The sequence below is a fragment of the Phyllostomus discolor genome, chromosome 1 (assembly GCF_004126475.2).
Source record: "Phyllostomus discolor isolate MPI-MPIP mPhyDis1 chromosome 1, mPhyDis1.pri.v3, whole genome shotgun sequence".
Lineage (NCBI taxonomy): Eukaryota > Metazoa > Chordata > Mammalia > Chiroptera > Phyllostomidae > Phyllostomus > Phyllostomus discolor.
This window is the reverse complement of record NC_040903.2, coordinates 161038217-161057030: the sequence shown is the minus strand read 5'-3', so window position 1 is coordinate 161057030 and position 18814 is coordinate 161038217. Positions and strand designations below refer to the sequence as shown.

The following is an 18814-nucleotide window of genomic DNA, read 5'->3' as shown; positions in this document are numbered from 1 at the left end:
CCCAGATGCTCATTTTCTTTTGAGGAAACCCAATAAAGTCCCTTTTAAATGGGAACCCCCTCAAAAAAAAGATAAAAGAAATAAACAAAAGAAAAAATTAATGGGAACTTCCCTTGGTTACTAAAGTTTCAGAAGCATAATCCTAATAGGCTTCTTTCACACGGAGGTCAGGGTGGTGGAAATAAAAGCATTTAGAAAGAAGCTAAGGGCAACAAGATGTAGTTTTCTTATTAGAGGGTGGAAATGGGTTCTGAAGAAATTTTGCTTTGGCTTCCTATGAGTTGGAATGTTATGCCCCTGTTAAAGGACTTTTGGAGTGTTCAGGTCTGTAGGCATGGCTGATTTGGTTCATAGCAAGGTCACCGTAGCCCATGTCTTCAACTTCCCAAGGACGTATGGGGAGCCATATTAAACCTTGGAAATGTGTGGACCAGACCTATAACCTCTGGGTCCCACTGGCTATTTCTTTGTGCTCCTGAAAAGATAATAAAAAGGAAATAACGCAGAATTCTACTTTCTGTTGTCTCAGTGGATTCGTGTCTTCTGTACATTATCGGTGCTTTGGCCATTTACATTGGTGTATTCTATGACTCTTTCCCCCATAGGCTCAGTACAGGAGGTGGCTCAGCTGCGGCTACAGCTGCAGCAAGCACAAAAGGCTCGTGCTATGAGTGAAAACATGAACAAGACTTTGCAGGTGAGTGATGCCCCCTGGAGGAGAATTTGGGTAACTGAATTACATCACCTTGATGAACCCTGGATTTCTCTGTATAAAAAAGGGGGTTGGACCATCTCCAAAGCAGCCCATGAGAGTTGCTCACAATGTCTCCCACACAGCTGGGTAGTCAAGCCCAGGTCTGCCTGTGGGTGTATCCTAGAGATAAGGTTACATACAGGTGTGGGTTACATACAGGTGTGGGAAACCTACAGTGTGGCTGCGGTCCTATCGCATCCTCCTCCAGCGCTACTTAGATTTTCTGCTGGAGGAAAAGGAAAGTACTGGAGGAAGAGGTCCAGTGTTGGCGCCACTGGAAGGAGGGATTTTGCCTTTTTACCACTGGCAGGCTATAAAGTGCAGCATGTTGGAAAACCAGTCTACTCTGTCTTCTCTACGGAGCCAAAAAGTGCTGCCACCAGTTTCCCAGCTCAAGGGACACTTTTCATGGAGGACAAAATGTGAGTGAGGGAGATGTGAGAGAAACTACTTGCATTTGCTCTCTCATTCATTTATTCATTCGTTCATTCAGTCTACTGGAAAACCTGATACATGCTGGTCTTTACAAAGTTATTTTTAACATGTGCTAAAACATATTTGAAGAAGCGTTTCTACCTTCTCTTGACCATTAAAATGAATGTGAAGCATAGATAGAATGATTCCTTTTCATAGGAAAATGATGAAAGTAACTTTGAATAATTTTGTGTTTTAGGAAGAATTAACAGAACTAAGAGATGAAATTTCTCTCTATGAATCTGCTGCAAAACTAGGAATACTTCCAAGTGACTCAGAAGGAGAATTAAATACAGAACTCACTGAATCATACGTGGATTTGGGTATTAAAAAAGTCAACTGGAAAAAATACAAAGTTCAGAGGTATTGAGAAAATAGTTTACTGTAGAAGAGCCCACAGTAATAAAACTTGGGATGCTCGGTAAACAAGGGGCACCAGGCGAGCTGACAGGGGTTCTGGAATGTGGGCTGTGTGTGTTAGTAACTCCTCGTGAAGTGTGAACGTCTGAGATCAAAATGAACAGCAGCCTCAAGGATTGATATTGTACTCGCTTCAACACCAGTGGGCACATCAGTTTTAGTAAGGTAGAAAATGATTAATTTAGCTAAAACATAGAAAGTAACTTCTACAGAAGAGATCATGTATCTGTTTTACTATTAAGGTGAAACATTTTTTTATTATATTAATATTCTGTGTTGAAAGCAGGTACCTGACATTTATCAGTGGTATGTTAAAAAAATAAGCATTGATATTCTGTAGGAATCTTACCATGGTGTTACTTTTAAAATAAGGATTTTGGCCCTGGCTGGTGTGGCTCAGTGCGTTGGGCATCATCCCGCAAGGTGAAGACTCGCTGGCTTGACTCCCAGGGCACATGCCTGGGTTGTGGGTCAGGTCCTAGGTTGAGCCATGTGAGAGGCAACCAGCCGGTCCTTCTCTCACACATCAATGTTTCTCTATCTCTCCCTCCTTACCCCTCTTTCTAAAAATAAATAAATAACATCTTAAAAAATAGGGATTGTCTTTTATGCTACTGCTTAACACAGATATTTTAGCAATCTTATAGAAGGGATTAAAGTCTTGCCGTCCCTCCCAGGGACTGATGGGGGAGGAAGTGGTGGTAGTAGAGGAAAGAGTATATTTAGGAAATCATTAAACACTTAAAAGATGAATGGAGGAGAAGATGTACATTTTTGAAGCACTTGCTCTTTGGAAGGTGTGATGCAAGGCTCTGGGAGCAGAGTGGAGTAGATGGACATACCCCTTCCCAAAGCTGGTTTACCTTTTGTCTGGTGGGGGAGAGGAAGATACACCTGTAAGCAGCTAAGTACTCTGTGTTAATGTTGTGCTTGGTGTACAAAGGGGTGTTTATCCTTCCCTCTGCTGGTCTGGGATAAGGCGAGGCATGGCTGTTTGGAAGAGATTGCATTCAGACTAAGGGAAACCTTTCTTGAATGCATTTGGCTCATACCAGCCCCATCTGGTTTCTAGTTCAAGACTGAGTTTACCACATTAGTGTTTAGTGTGAGTGTTTACTACCTGTTGTGTTTCAGGCATCATGAAGCTAAATACAAGTATAGAAATGCCCTGAAGGGTTTGCTCTACAGTGTTTTGGAACTTAAGCATTTTACTACGGGATTCCGTTTTCAGAACTGTAGGATGAGATTCATTACATTGAAAACTTAAGTTATTGGGTTACACTGTGAAACAAGATGTTAGTTTAGTAAGGCTCCAGTTGTCCGGAGGTCAGTCTTAGGGACCATCACCTCCAAAGACCACAGCGACAATCTGGAAGAAAGCGAAGCAGAAAAGCGAGTAGAACTAAACCGTGTGGTCTGTTTAGTGGGAGTCACCGTCAGGCCATATTGACTTGGATTTGTTTGCACCCTGAGCATTATCTGGCTCCCTGACTGATGGAAGGGTAGCTGGGGCAGGGACTGGGCGGGGGCTGCCACAGTGCAGCCAGGGTGCTCGGCCTTTTCGCCAGGAGAGAACTGGAGGGACACATCACAGTCCACACTCACCAGGCCGTCCAAGAAAGCCTTCAGCTTGGTTAGTTAATGAACATGAAAGAGGATGTAGGTGTTATATGAATTTTTTAGATTTATATAAAATTTTAAAGTTAAAAATGTCATCTGGAAAATTGACTACTGTGAACACCTCATTTCCTGTTAATGCCAGATTACCTCTACTGGGCAAATGAAAAGAGCTTGGGCTTCAGATCCAGGTTTTGTTTTGAATCATAGTTTTGCCATTTATTAGGAGCTTTATGATCTTGGGCAGGTTTCTTGACTTTCCTGAGCCTGTTTTCTCCTCAGACTTTTTCTATTAAGTGGATTATAGCATATACCTTGGGGGTGAAAGTGAGGATTAAAATAGATAATGAATATGAATGGTAATGAATAATGAGTAGATAATGAATAATGAATAAAGGGCCTTATGTAATATGTTTCAGTAGATGGTAGCTATTCTATTATTATTTAATAGATGATTCATTAAAACATATCATCAATCAGATTTTATATTAATCCAGTTTCAACTCAACACACACTTTATAAAAAGTTCTTGATCCTCATCTCCACCTTGACAAAAGCATCAGACCCATTATCATCGTATTAGAATTGGAAAAACCAGAGCTCAGAGAGCTAAACTCTTCTCTCAGGAGGACAGACCATTATCAGCAGACCCAGTATTTGAATCCAACATGTGACTGTTGTGTAAACCTGTTGTTTCATATTCATGTGACAGTCGAACCTTTTGGCCTTAAGACGTCATTCTTTATGTGTTTTATTTTAGAGGATTAAAATAAATGCCAGAAAAGATTCATGCCAAAAAAGATTCTTTCCAATATGCTATTTTAATTTGTGCCATAATTAGCTTGGGAATTAGGTAAATAATAGTAATATGTGTATATATATCTTTTCAAGTAGACTGACTTCATCATGATGTCTACCAAAATGTATTCTGCCTTTGCCCTTTGTATTTAATTAGTCCCTATAGCCCAAGTCTTAATGTAAGTTAAAGCCCATTCCCATAGACAGTAAACCTGAGGCATCACATCACTGTTGTAGTGAAAGGAGTGCCAGCCGTGGTCAACTGGGAAAGTGGAGAATAACTAAAACATAGTGGGCCGTTATTGACGCTCAAGGAGAAGGAATTCAGTGAAACACAGGATATGTAAAGAAAGGCTGAGCCTACAGTCATCCCACCCACCAGCATTTTAACAGATAAGAATTCAGTTTTGAGGAAAAAGTAAAAATATTTATTCTTAACTCAGAGTGAGAGGAGATATGAGAGAGATTTGTGCCTTTCCTCTGCTGAACTGTGATTCTTAGAACAAGAGGAAGCTACAGTTTTCCTAGTGTCGAGAATTTTAGTTCTTCGTGGACTTGAGCTGCTTTCAGATCACTGACCCATTATTAGTGGCTCCAAGCTTATATTCCCAACTACTACCTCCCTCAAGCTCCCGCCTAGTAAATTTGAAGGGTTTAGCTTCAGCGTTCTATTTCACATTTGTGGAATTTGAGTAACTAAATCTGCATGCAGCTCGCAGACAGCTTCCCCTCTTCCTTATTATAGTTGGCTGCGAAGCTCAAATAATAAACATTTAACAAGTGGAATGCCTTTTCCCTTTGGTCTTCTCAGCAGGCTTCATAAGGGACTACAGTTTATTTGGACTCAGGGGAACCAACTTCCGCAGGGCTCTGGAGTGAGCACTCTGCAGGGACTGGTCACCACCACTGACTTTTTCCCTCTTGAGAAAGAAGAGAAAATTATTTTAGCAAGCACTTTTTCTGCTCTCTGACTTGGCTCCCTCTAGGAGTACATGATATGCTATTTCAGTGGTCAGCATTCAGTAAGAAAAGAAATGAGGAGTGTGTAATTTGTCAACTGGGCAAAATGAGTGTGCTGCTTCAAGTTAGTTCACTGTGCCTCACAGCATGGGAAGAGGCACTGTAATATATTTTCTATTTTCTGTTTCTTTTTTCTCTTTTTTTATTGTTCGAGGTACAGTTGTCCCAATTTTCCCCCAACGTATTTCTTATATTTATATAAGAATACTCATATATTCTTATATTTATATATAAACATAAGTGGTTTAATGTAGCATATTAGAAGGAGTGCCTTTTATAATGCTAAAATGGTCATCGTGTATTCTACATTCTTGCTCTCTGTATGTGTGTGTATGTACACAGTATATATATGAGGTCTGTCCAGAAAGTATTCAGCCATGTAATATGAAAAATGGAGACATTTATTGAAGGAGATACAAGATACAAACAACATTGTGCATAGTACAAAGGACAATGCCACCTCAGTCCCCTTCAAAGTTATGATCTTCTTGAGGAAATGTGGTCCATTGGCAGTGGATTGATCAAGTCATTAGTAACTGTAGCATGATGTCCCTTCTGCTCTGGTAGTAGAAGTGTTAGAATGAGTTTTGCCATGACACATTTCATGCCAAGATCCTGCATCAAAATCTTGGACGCAGTAGTTTTGGGACTCCCCACATCAGCTTCTAGTTCTCGCACTGTGAGTTGCTGATCTTTGTTGATTGCAACTGTATGCATTCAACATTCTCAGGTGGTCTGCTTGTTGCAGGCCTTCCAGAACATGGATCACTTTCAACAGATTCTCGACCATCTTTGAAGCATTTGTGGGACACTTTTATTTGCACTGTACTCATTGTATTGTCCCTGAAAGCCTTCTGAGTCATCCGAATAGTTTCCATGGAAGAATGGTCAAGCTTAACACAAAATTTGATGAGATTCGTTGCTTTTTTTGCTTAGTCATTTTGAATGCGATGGCCACACAATACACAGGCTGAGTCAATGGCGTCTACTGCCTCCACTGATCAGTACAGTGAAGTTGTTGTTGTTCACATGTGTGCATTCCAGTTGACTCTCCTTGGCTGCCAGGTTACAGTGATGTTGTGCAAACCATTCTTGTTAGGTTGACAATGGCTCAACTTTTTCCAGGCAGGCCTCATATATTCTCATATTTTGTTTAAAGTCATCTGAAACTGCAAACAGTAAAAATTTTAAATCAGATACTGTTTATTCTTTTTTAAGAAATAGATGTTACTTTTTTAGAACAGTTATAGATTTGCAAAAAACTTAATATAGTACAGAGTTCCTGTGTACTCTGTACCCATTTTGCCCTATTAACATCCTACATCAGCACAGTATATTTGTTACAATTTACGAACTAATATTGATATATTATCATTATTAATATATCCATCATTGATTTAGATGGTCTTAGATTTTAGTTGATGTCTTTTTCCTGTTCTAGGATCACATCCTATATTTAGAAGTCATATTTCCTTAGGTTCCTCTGGAATTTCCTCATTTTTGATGACCTTGACAGTTTGGAGACATACTGGTCAACTTTTGTAGGGAGCCCCTGGAATTTGATGTTTATCTCACAATTATGCTTTCCTCATGGGTTTTGTGGTTAGTATCACAGGGATGAGGTTCTGTTTTTATATTAAGCGTACATACTATCAATATTTCTTTCAAAAGTAATTTTTTCCTTTATTATGGAAAAAATAGAAAATATAGGTTAAGAAAACAAAATCAAAAGCACCCACAGTCTTTTCCTCTCATAAAGAAAACCACTTATATCATTTTGGTATATAATTTCCATGTCTGTTTTGATGTTTCTAAGAGATAAAATAACATAGAATATACTGTTTTATAATGAGCCTTAATACATTCTGAAATCTTTAGATTTCAGTAAATGTTGTTACATATATTTACTAACTGGTAGGTGGATGAATGTAATGTAGTTTAGTTAGTAATACACTGTTTAAAATTTTTAAATGATAAATAACACAATATTATTTTTGCAAGCATCCTTGTAGTCAAATCTTTATTCATATCTTTGGATTATTTCCTTGAGATGTGGAGAACTATTCTTGCTAAAGGGTGTGTGCAGTGTGTGGGGCCCCTGCTGCGTGCTGCCAAACAGGCCTGGGGCTGGCATATTGCCCACACCCACCAGTGCCAGGTTCTGTGTACCTTGCCCGCGTTGAGAGTACACTACCCCTGTTTAAAATTTTTATGTAGTTAGATCTATCACTTTTTCACCTTACTTCTTGATGGTATTTTCTAATACCTTTACAATTTTATTTCACTTTTAAACCTTTTGAAATTGTGAAATGTAACACACAAAGAAAAGTACATGAAGCATATACTTAATGAATGGTTTTACAGTAAATACTCATGGGACCACTGCCCAGGTCCAGAAACTGCCCATATTTCTCTTCCCAATTATACCCTTGAGAGTAACTGCTAACTTAACTGTTATGGCAGTCATTTTCTTCCTTCCTTTCTTTTTTTTTTTTTTAAATCCTTTTAAGACCTAATTATTCACACCTAAACACCATAGATTGGGTTTGCTGTCATATGAATGTAACATACACATTAGGTGTTTAGGCTTGTTCTTTTCCTTCTGCAAACCATAGTTTTTTCCCATTTGAAGTGTATAGTTCAGAGGTTGTAATTTTAATATTTAATTTTATCCATTCATTCATTTATTCAGTGGTTTTTAGTGTAGTCACAGAGTTGTACAACCATCATAACAACCGAATTCTAGAACACTTCAATATCCTATAAAAGAAACCCCACGCCTGTTACCAGTCATTTCCCATTACCCTTTCCTGCCCTCTAGACAACCACTAATCTACTTTCTGTTTCTATAGATGTGTCTGTTCTGCACATTTCAGGTAATGGAATTATATAATATGCTGTCTCTTGTGATTGGCTTATCACACGGCATCTTATATCAGCACCTCATTTCATTCTGTACCCAAATAATGTCTCATTGTGTGAATATACCACATTTTGTCTATCCATTCACCAGCTGATAGACATTTATTTGGATTATTTCTACCTTTTGGCTATTGTGAATAATGCTGCTATGAACATTTGTGTACAATTTTTTGTGTGAACATATGTTTTTATCTTTTTTAGATATATACTTAGGAGTGGAATTGCTGGGTCATGTGGTAGCTCTATGTTTAGCATTTTGGGGAGCGGTCCAGCTGTTTTCCAAAGTGGCTACCCTATTTTGTGTTCCTGCAAGCAATGTATGAGGGTTCCCATTCCTCCACATTCTTGTCAATACTTGTTAGTTTCTAATTTTTTTGTTATAGTTCTCTTAATGGTTACGGAATGGTTTCTCATTGAGGTTTTGATTAGAATGATGTGGGTTTGATTTGCTGGTTAATGATGTTGACCATCTTTTCATGTGTCGATTGGCCATTTGTCTTCTTTGGAGAAAGGTCTATTCAAATCTTTATTTATTTCATTTTAAAGTTGGATTGTTTTTGCTCTGGCTGGGTGGCTCAGTAGTTGGTTGGAGGATCATTACATACACCAAAAAGTTGCAGGTTCAGTTTCTGGTCTGGCACATAACTAGGTTGCGGGTGTGATTCCCAATTGGGGCACATACAGGAGGCCACTGATTGGTATCCCTCTCTCTTGTTAGTGTTTCTTTCTCTGTCTCTCCCTCCCTCCCCGCTCTCTCCCTCTCTCTCTCTCTCTCTCTCTCTCTCTCTCTCTCAAAACAATTAAAAAAAATCCTCAGGTGAGGATTAAAAAAAAAGTGGATTGTTTTTTCATTGTTTAGTTTTAAGAGTATTCTGAGTACAAGTCCTTTGCCAGATAAATAATTTGGAAATATTGTCTCCTGTAGGTTGCCTTTTTACTTTCTTGATAGTATCGTTTGAAGCACCAAAGTGTTTAATTTTATGAAGTCCAACTTACCTTTTTTCTTAGGTTTCTTATGCTTTTGGTACCTAAGAAACAATTCCCTAATCCAAGGTCCTGAAGATTTATACCTATGGTTTCTTCTAAGAGTTTTATCTTTTACATTAGGTCTTGGGTCCATTTTGTGTTAATCTTTGCATGCAATGTGAAATAGGGACCTAACTTCATTCTTTTGCATGGAGTAGATGTCCCATTGTCCCAGTACCATTTATTGAAAAAGAATATTCCCCATTAAATTGTTCTGGCACTCTTGTTGAAATCAGTTGACTGTAATGTGAGGTTTATTTCTGAGCTGTCATTGAGATCAATATTCCAGTTGATCTATAGCTCTGTCCTTGGACCAGTACCACAGTCATTTGATTGCTGTACATTTTAGTAAGGTTCAAAATTCAGAACTGTGAGTTTTTCAATGTTGTTCTTTTTGGAGATTGTTTTGGCTATTCACTGTTTCTTGCATTTCCGTATGAATTTTTGTATCAGTTTGTCAATTTCTACAAAGAAACAGGCTGGGATTTTGATATGGGTTGCATTGAAGCTATAGATCAAATTTGGGAGTATTGCCATCTTAATAATATTATCTTCAGATCTCTGAACATGGATGTCTTTTCATTTATTTAGATCTTCTTTAATTTCTTTTAGTATACCAGTCATCTAGTTTTTTAGTTTTGTGGTTTTCAGTGTCCTAGTTGTATACTTTTGTTAAATTTATTCCTAGGTATTTTATTCTCTTTGCTGGACTGTTTTATGAATTCTGTTTTCAGGTGGTTCATCACTTCTGTACAGAAATACAATTGATGTTGTATGTTCACCTTGAATCCTGTCACATTGCTGAGCTGCACTTATTTGTTCTAAAGTTTTTTAGTGGACTCCTTAGGGTTTTTTTGTATTCAATATCATGTCATCTGAAAATAGAGATAGTTGTACTTCCTTCCTTCCAATATGGATGCATTTTTTTGTCGTTTTTTAAAAATCTTCACCTGAGGACATGTTTATTGATATGAGAGAGGGAGGGAAAGAGAGAGAGAGAAGAGGAGAGGAGGGAAGGGAGGGGAAGGGAGGGGAGGAGAAGGAAAAGGAAAGGGAGAGGGAGAGGGAAGGGGTGGAGAGGAGGAGATACTGAATAGGGGTGTCCAACCTTTTGGCGTCTCTGGGACATACTGGAAGAAGGAAGAGTTGTCTTGGGCCACACATTAAATACATTGCTACAAGTAATCATTAAAAATTCTCATAATGTTTTAAGTAAATTACAGTTTTGTGTTAGGCTGCATTCATAGCCATCCTGGGCTGCATGTGGCCCGTGGACTCTGTTGGATACTCCTAATCTGTTGTCTCCTGTATGTGCCCTAACTGTGGATGGAACCTGTAACTTTTTTTTGGTGTACAAGACGGTGCTCCAACCAACTGAGCCACCTGGCCTGGGCCCTTTTATGTATTTTTTTCTAGTACAATGTTGAATAGAAGTGGCAAGAGCAGACATCATTGTCTTGCTCTGATCATAGGGGGGAGTAAGTATTCAGTCATTTGCCATAAAGCATGAATGGTAGCTGTGGGGTTTTCATAGCAGTTAGTAGCTTTTAAGGAATTACCATGCTTGATTTGTTACTTGATTTAATTTAAAATATGATAATTTCCCTAGTAGCACTGTACAAGAAGACCCAAAGGAAGAGCTTTCCAAAGATGAGATGATCCTGAAGCTGAAGGCAGAAATGCAACGCTTGCTGGCCAGCAACTCGGTGAAGCGTCGCCTGGTGTCTCAGTTACAGAATGATCTCAGAGTCTGTCATGAGAAAATTGAAGATCTGCAGCAGATGGAGAAAGGTGTAAGGAGCATCGAGGTTGAGGTGCGTAGAGTTTATAGACCTAAGACACCATTTTTAGAAGGCTTCCTAGAGCAAATGCTTACAATTTTCACATTTACATGAAACCTTCGTTTTCAGGGGTTCGTTTGACTTTTTTAGAAGCAAGATTTAGAGAAGGAAATGCCATTTAAAGGAATAGATTTTCTGGTTACTCCTGGCACCTTCTAAATGAGATGCCCATTAGGTAAAATTTCTTTATCAGAAATCCAAGGAATCATCCAGCCTGTGTAACAAAGTATCTGCGTTTCCTCAGGATGGCTTGGACCAACGGTGCCCTAACATCTAGCTAGATTCTTTATTTAGCATGTTGTCCATGAGATTTCTCTGGCTCATATTTCCATAGTGAAAGTCATTCTGTATAAGCAAATTAATTACACAGTGGTGCTGTTACAGGGGGGAGAGGCACAGAATCAGGTTACGTCAGAGTCGCTGATCCACCTTTATATCCTTCAGTTACTCTCCTTACTTAGTTCATGAGGAAAATGAAGCTGGAGCAGTTTATGACCCTTCTGAGGCTACAGAGTCAATCTTGAGGCAAACTGAAATGAACGCACTTGAATGATAAGTAGGTGAGGGTTGTTTCCCCAGGATCGTGCTATCACAGAGCCTTTTAGGGTGGCCCTCCTTCCATAGCTATCCTTCTCACCCTTCTGTGTTTCACAGATTTGAACTCATGTGTACTGCCAACAGAAAATAATGCGAAAAGACTTAGCAAACTAAAAGGAAGGGGAAGGAGGGAAATTAATGTAGATAGTGTATTTCTTTTCCTCCTGGATGGAAATAATCTTTTACTTCTTATGTTAGTATTGTTTTATCTCCTGATCCTTTCAACTAGGAAGTGTGTTTATTAAAATAGTCCTTTTAAAAGAAAGTTTTCAGGATGTTCTAAGGCACCTCATTATTATGGAACTTTAATTGTTATTTATTTTCTAGAAATAGTAGTGTGTTCCTACTGCTAACAGCCTGCCCAGTCTGGTTCCCTCTTCTCAGGAACTGTGTTCGATGAGTGAAACATTGATTTCAAACATTGATTTCAGTGTTAACAGCCAACTGGGAAAGACCCCTTCTCAGCAGCACCACTAACATCTTTAATTCAAGCTGTCTTAACTGTTTCCATATGTTTCTTAAAAAGAATGGAAATGAATGTTTGTGTCCCAGTTTGTATTAGATCAGAGGTGATGGGTTTAAGCATTTTGGGGAGACTCTCCTAAAACTTAGGAGAAGAGGACCCTGATGTGGAGTCTGAACCTGAGCTCAGGTATCTCGGTGCTTTCTTTGTTTTATTTTGAGATTACTGACGGCATTTGTCATGCAGATACACTTTCACGTGTGCGGCAGTGATGGCGGTCGTGTGTCATGCTGTTTTTTGTCTTGGCCCTCTCCTTTGGCCCTGTAGTCTAGTTGGTCAGTGAGTCGGAGGGAGCTGCCTCCTCTTTGAAGACCCTTTCTTTGTCCAGCTTCTCCTTTGCTGTCACGGTTTCCCAGCAGTCTGCCCTTGGTTTTTCTTACAGTGTGACTTCAGCCCTTGCTGCTTTTGTCTGTTCTGCTTCAACTTAACTATATAGGAGATTTTTGTGTTGATTCTTGTGTTACTATATAGGAGCATTGTGTTGATAATTCACTGCATACTTTCTCAGTATTTGTTGAATCAATACACATATTGATCCACTTCCTAGATGGGGGGACAGGAGAGGTTATAGTAACTTAACCAACAGGTGGGGTTTTCAATAAACACTCATTTACAGCCATCTAATTACCCCATGGACACCTTCAGGCCTTGCCTTTGTCACTTATTTCCCACATGTTTTCTAATGGGGTTACAAAATACTAATCAAATGTTAGTATTAGTATTATGTGGATCAAATGCTGTGCTGATCATTGCAGTTGAAAACTGGGCCACTGAGGTAGAATGTGGTAAAGGCCTTGGGAAAACCAGACTAGCTGACTAGCAGTTGGGGGCCGACATATACACTTAATATTTTGTAAGCATAATAAATGAAACACAGAGACCTTTCTGTGCCTGACACTCAATAGAGATCATTACCACAAGTTGTGGTTAAAGCCATACTCTGATCGTAAGCTACTTAATAGGCAATGTTCAATAGCCAACTTAGAAGGTTCCTAGCTAGAATCTTTTCAGGTATGGAAATTATGAAGATAGTATGAGAGTTGGTGTAATATTACAGTTCTTGTTTCCTTGAAGATAATGTCTTCAGTGTTCCACGTTTAGAAAGAAACTTTATTGTGACATTTAAAAAAGATGTTTGTAAGGATTTTGTGCTGACGGGGAAAAGCACCTAGCTTCTGTGCGCCTGCAGTGTGAGGTCATGTGTCAAAACTGAGTGCAGTCTCTGGCTGTGGAAACTGTTTTCCAGTGTATCTGTATGATGTACTTTTATTCCTAGTAATAAGAAACTCACCAGTGGGGAAGGAAGCGCAAATGCGTATCATAAACTTTAAAAAGTGGAGGCCAAGTTAAAGAAATGAAAGCCATTTTACTGAGTCAGTAAAATCTTTTAAAGTCTCATTAGTATCCCCCAAAGTGGAGAGAAGCTGACAGAGTAAGTATGCTTAGCTCTTCTCTCTTCTGACTGGGGTAGGAGCAGTGGCTTCTGGGAAATGATGGCAAATGAAAAGAGGAGCATCAACAACTGGAGCAGCTCCTTCTGAAGTGAAGACTCTGTGAATTGGAAGACTGAGCTGAAGCCTCAGTGTCTTGTCACCGGACATGGGAATGAGATACTGAGATACACGTACCTCTTCCTCCCCAATGAGTAGAATGAACCTTGGTACAGGATAGTTTTTAAACATTGTGTAAGAAAGCTCAGAGTTTAGATAAATACATAAACCAGTAAGTGTAGCAGAGTAGGTATTTTAAAAAAATCTTTGTGACCTCTCACTAAATAAAGAACTCATAAAAATAGATAAGGAGGACATTTAGATGGTAAGAGGAAAATGTGCAAAGTCATGTAAACAGACCAGTTTGGGAAGGTGTGAGACAAATGAATAGCGAAGGTATGTAAGAGGTTCCACTCACGGGGCAGGAGAAGAAATGCAAATGAAAGCAATGGCTAGATACCCTTTCCCCCACGGAATACAGTCATCACTTAAAGACTGCCACTGCCACTGGAGGGAAGGAGAGCCAGACGGAGTTATGAGAGTACACGTTTGTACAAACTTTCTGGAAACTATTTGCCAAAGTCCATCATGAGTCCTAAAAATTGTACCTATTGAACAAAATATGTATCTGTGGGTGAAAGTATAATGAAAAATACAATACTTACACAATCTCGAAGTAATCTCCTTATAAGATACTTATTAATTATAAGTGGAAAAATAGCAACTTTGCAGTGCAGGTGCTTGCAGACACTACCTTCATCAACTGATTATCGCCAGTGATGAGACATTGATACCGTGTCTCCCCTGAAAGGCATGCACATCGTTTCTGTGGCATTCATGCCCCAAAATGCATAACCTGAGTTTAATAATGCAGTAACATCAGAAAAATCCAAATTGAGGGACATCCTACAAAGTAATGGGTTAGCAATAAAAAATATCATGAGTTTGAAGGACAGAGAATGAAGAATTGTCCTAGGTTGCAGGACACTAATGAGATGTGACAGCTAAATGCAGTGTGGAGCCACTGATTAGATCCTGAACCAGAAAAGGGCATTAGAGGAAAATCAGAAAATTTTGTGTAAGGTTTGAAGGTTAGTTAATAGTATCGTGTCCTAGTTAATTTCCTAATTTTGATAATTGTGTTGTGGTTATATTTGGGGATCATGGTAACAGGTATATGAAAATTATTAATGCTTGTACTGTTTTTGCAATTTCTTCATAAATATGACATTATTTCAAAAGAAGTACTTAGACTGTTTTTAAAAGTTGAAAAACTTTTGACTTTTTAAAACATTTAGACTAAAACAGATACCTCAGAAAAACCAGCTAATCAGTTATGGCCTGACTCTTCCACGTCTGAAATGAGTGTCAAAGATGATATTCTGCGACTTCAAAATGAAATTCAAGTTTTACAACAACAAAATCAGGTAATTAAAAAAGTTTTTATGTTTTGTGAGAACCTTTATGGCCTCATTAAATGCAAGGGGTATGATAGACTTTTAAAAAATGCAGAGACAATGTGAGTTAGGACGTTAGTAGGTGATTAAGGATTCCAGTTATTTCCCTTTAGTATTGGTCACAAGGTGGTAGTTCATGAGAAGGTAAGTTAGTGTAAATGCAGTTTTCTGTCTGTACAGTAACACGGCCAATAGAGATGTTCTTGCTTCCTTAGCCAGCCCTTGACCAAAAAATAAAACTTTGCTTATTGAGAAGGTTACTGAAGACTATTAATTTATCTTAAGGCATCATCAGTTAGCTAATACTTGTCTGGGTAAATGTTTTCATTTCATATATTTTAAATTAAATGCAAAATTTAAATTTCTGCTCTTCAGAAAGTTACTTGTCGAATAAATGATTCTGTACTCTTATCAAGGCATGAAGAGACTTTTGTGGAATTATAAAAATTATATTATGTCAGATAATGTTACAGGATAGAGCTAAAGTACAGAGGATGTTAAAAATGAGATTAGACTATCATTGAAAAATGATACTTATTTCCACTAAATAGTTTATTCTTTTGTATCTAGGCACTTAAAGAAACTGAAGAAAAACTGATAAATGCAAATCAGGACTTATGTAATCAGATGAGACAAATGGTACAAGATTTTGACCGCGATAAACAAGAAACTATTAATAGGTAAGGTCTGTATAGAAACCTCATGCCTGCTTCCTGGGTGCCTCCCTGTTTTCTCTCCCCATCCCCGTTCCCACCCCTGCCCCCCCAACCACAACAACAAAAGAGACTGGAGAAAAATGATGGAGTGAACCCTCCCTATTGAGACTTCGGATGGGAGCAGGTGAATCCTTGGCTTCTCAAATTAGAATTTGGAACTCATTTTCCATAGAAATGATGTTATGTAGTGGGTTGGATTCTATAGCACCATCAAATGGTAGTTCATTGAAGTGGTATAGCTTAATGGTGTTTTAAAGGCTAGTCTGAGAAACTATTCTTTACAAGAAAGAAATCTGTGGGAGGGTATATGTCTTCCAAATACCAAATCATAAACTTGGACACAGACTTCTGGAACATAACTTACTTGTGAGTTTGGTAGTGCTAGTATTTGTGTTTAATATAGATGACTTGCAGTTTTGGAACCCCAACCTAGATCATTTCAATTTTTATTTTACTAAGTCCTCAACACAGACTATTTTTTAAAGAGTTTTATTTATTTATTTTCAGAGAGAAGGGAAGGAAGGGAGAAAGAGGGAGAGAAACATCAATGTGTGGTTGCCTCATGCACCCTCCACTGGGGACCTGGCCCGCAACCCAGGCATGTGCTCTGACTGGAAATCGAACTGGCAACCCTTTGGTTCACAGGCCAGTGCTCAATGCACTGAGCTATACCAGCCAGGGCCTCAGCACAGACTATTATCTCTGTTTGAAGGACTGGAACATCCTCACATTCAAGTTTTTAATTTTTTCTAGAAACATTTGAAGAAATAAAAATTTAAAGATTCATATAAGATCATATATTGAAAATTATTACCATTTTTGGTTGGGGAAAACCAATCTGACCTCAATTATAATTTGCGTTAAAGTAGAGTTGGAGGAAGGAAAGACGGGAAACCAGTTCATCTGTGGTGTTTCTAGTAACGCTGGCACTGCCTTAGAATCTGCTGTCTGCCTTGTGTTTCCAGGTGTGAGAGGACTTACCAGCAGCACCATGAAGCTATGAAAGCCCAAATACGAGAAAGCCTGTTAGCAAAACATGCTTTGGAGAAGCAGGAGCTCTTTGAAGTTTATGAGGCAACCCGCTTGCAACTTAGGTGAGAATAAAAGAGTTTAGCTGCCTTTGAATCTGTAAGACAATATTCCCCTGTTTCTTGTTTAAAGAAAATTGTGCTGCAGCCCTTGCATTTTTTTATGGTTCTTTACTTGCTGTTTTGTGTACTCAGGACTGAATTAGATAAGGTGAATAAGGAGGTGGCTGCTGCGCAGGAGTGTTACCTGGAAGTGTGCAGAGAAAAGGATAATCTAGAATTGTCTTTCAGGAAGACCATTGAAAAGGAGCACCAGGCTCAGGAGAAGGTACAGTGCAAGTTTATATTATGTTTAGTTCATTTGATTTATCTGGCCTCACTATTATCATTGAATGAAACTAATACACTTGTTCTCATGCAATAGGAAAGGCACACCCAGAAGTCTCTACTTTTAGCTATATCACACTAATAGAGCTCACAAAATGCAGTTGAGCTGCTTATTAAAACCTTAGTAGAAATTGGCCTACCTATAAGGAGAAAATTCTTCCTAATTGATTTATTCTAAGAGGCAGAAATGAGTTCTGAAAGTAAGAATGGACCTGAATGACTGAGTCTGAAACCCAGGGATCCTTGTTTTGCATTTACTTCTTGGCTACTCAGGCGGCCCTATCTAGTCCTGTAAGCCCCGTACAAAGTATTTCCTTCAGAGACATTTTCCTCTGACCCATTTCTCTGCCATTATCTAAGCATCATTTTATTCTTGGGGAGCAGAGTGAGCATTTGAACTTGGGTTTCATGATGGAAGGTGGTGATGTGGAGGTTATGGAGAAGGAGGTCAGTGTTGGCCGGACCTTTTCCAGGGAAACTGGAGGGGCCACTGTGTACTCTCTTCTGTCTGAATCCTCCCAGTTGCCATTGGTGAGTGTCCAGGAGTAAAATCACACATAAAGAGTTGCCCCTCCTTTTTTCTTCTCTGTGCTGGCCAGAGCCTCATCCAGGCACACATTTGACTCTCCCTCTCTGGACCAGCTACAGACCACAATTTGAAAGCCACCTGCGTCAAGATTAGAAAATATTTTTAAAGGCCTGAGTAAATGTTTTATACAGAGATTTTTGAATACATTACATTAAAGCAAACTGTTGCTACCACAGACTTAAAAAGAATAGTAAAGAGCAGGTGAGGAACTCAATTCATTTAATATTTTGATTATTTTTGAGTAGACTAATATGGTAAAAAACCTGGCATGTATACCAGCTTCTAAAAGGAGTTGTTTTAGTTAGTACTGACAGTATAATAGTTAGAAGGGATCTTAAATTACCTAGAATTTAAGGACTTAACTTTCAATAATGTTTTAAAAATTAAAATAGGGAGATACCTAGTTGATTCTTTTTAAAAAATACATATAAATTGGCAAGAACATAAGCAATTCTCTCAAAGAAGTCATTCTTTTCAGGAATATATTTTCTGGTCCTTTTAAAAGAAACAGTTTGGGCCTGACTGGTGGCTTGGTGGAGCACTGTCCCATGCACCAACAGGTCAAGGGTTCGGTCCCCAGTCAAGGCCAGTGGGAGGAGACTGATCAGTGTTTCTCTCTTGTCTATTCCTTCGTCTCTCCCTCCCTCTCCCTCTGTCTCTCTCTATCGCCCCCCCCCCCCCCCCCGCCCCGCACCCTTCCTCTTCCTCCAGAAGCAATAAAAAGATATCCTCAGGTGAGGATTAAAAAAAAGAGAGAATGTGGCTGAAAAATTGGATTTCATATAATTAGTCAGTTGCAATTAATAGCTGCTACAATCGATACTTTGGCTGTTGAGTGCTTGCACAGGGGCAGGAAGGAAAGTCAGAAGTGCTGTTTGGCCCTTCCGAAGAAACTCACAGGTTAAACTTTTCACTTTGAAATTTAAAAATTGTCCTAGAGTACAATTAACTCTTTATTATTATATTTTATTGAATATGCTATTACAGTTGTCCTGAATTTTCCCACTTTGTCCCCCCTCCACCCAGTCCTCCTACTCCCTCAGGCAGTCCTCCCACCATTGTTCACATCCATGGGTCGTGCACATAAGCTCTTTGGCTACTCCGTTTCCTATACTGTACTTTACATCCCCAGGGCTATTCTGTAGCTACCTATTT

General features: G+C 38.9%; 1 protein-coding gene across 3 annotated transcripts in view; it reads left to right on the top strand.

Moving 5' to 3' along the window:
• The window catches only part of CEP152 (centrosomal protein 152), a 90442-nt gene that overhangs the window by 34406 nt on the left and 37222 nt on the right, over window positions 1-18814 (top strand). For all 3 annotated transcript variants that reach the window (XM_036033283.1, XM_036033273.1, XM_028507513.2), the window contains exons 11-17: window positions 606-697; window positions 1428-1591; window positions 10644-10845; window positions 14781-14909; window positions 15510-15619; window positions 16621-16749; window positions 16879-17011. In XM_036033283.1, the coding sequence (XP_035889176.1) occupies window positions 606-697; window positions 1428-1591; window positions 10644-10845; window positions 14781-14909; window positions 15510-15619; window positions 16621-16749; window positions 16879-17011 (959 nt within the window). The remainder of the gene's footprint in view (window positions 1-605; window positions 698-1427; window positions 1592-10643; window positions 10846-14780; window positions 14910-15509; window positions 15620-16620; window positions 16750-16878; window positions 17012-18814) is intronic.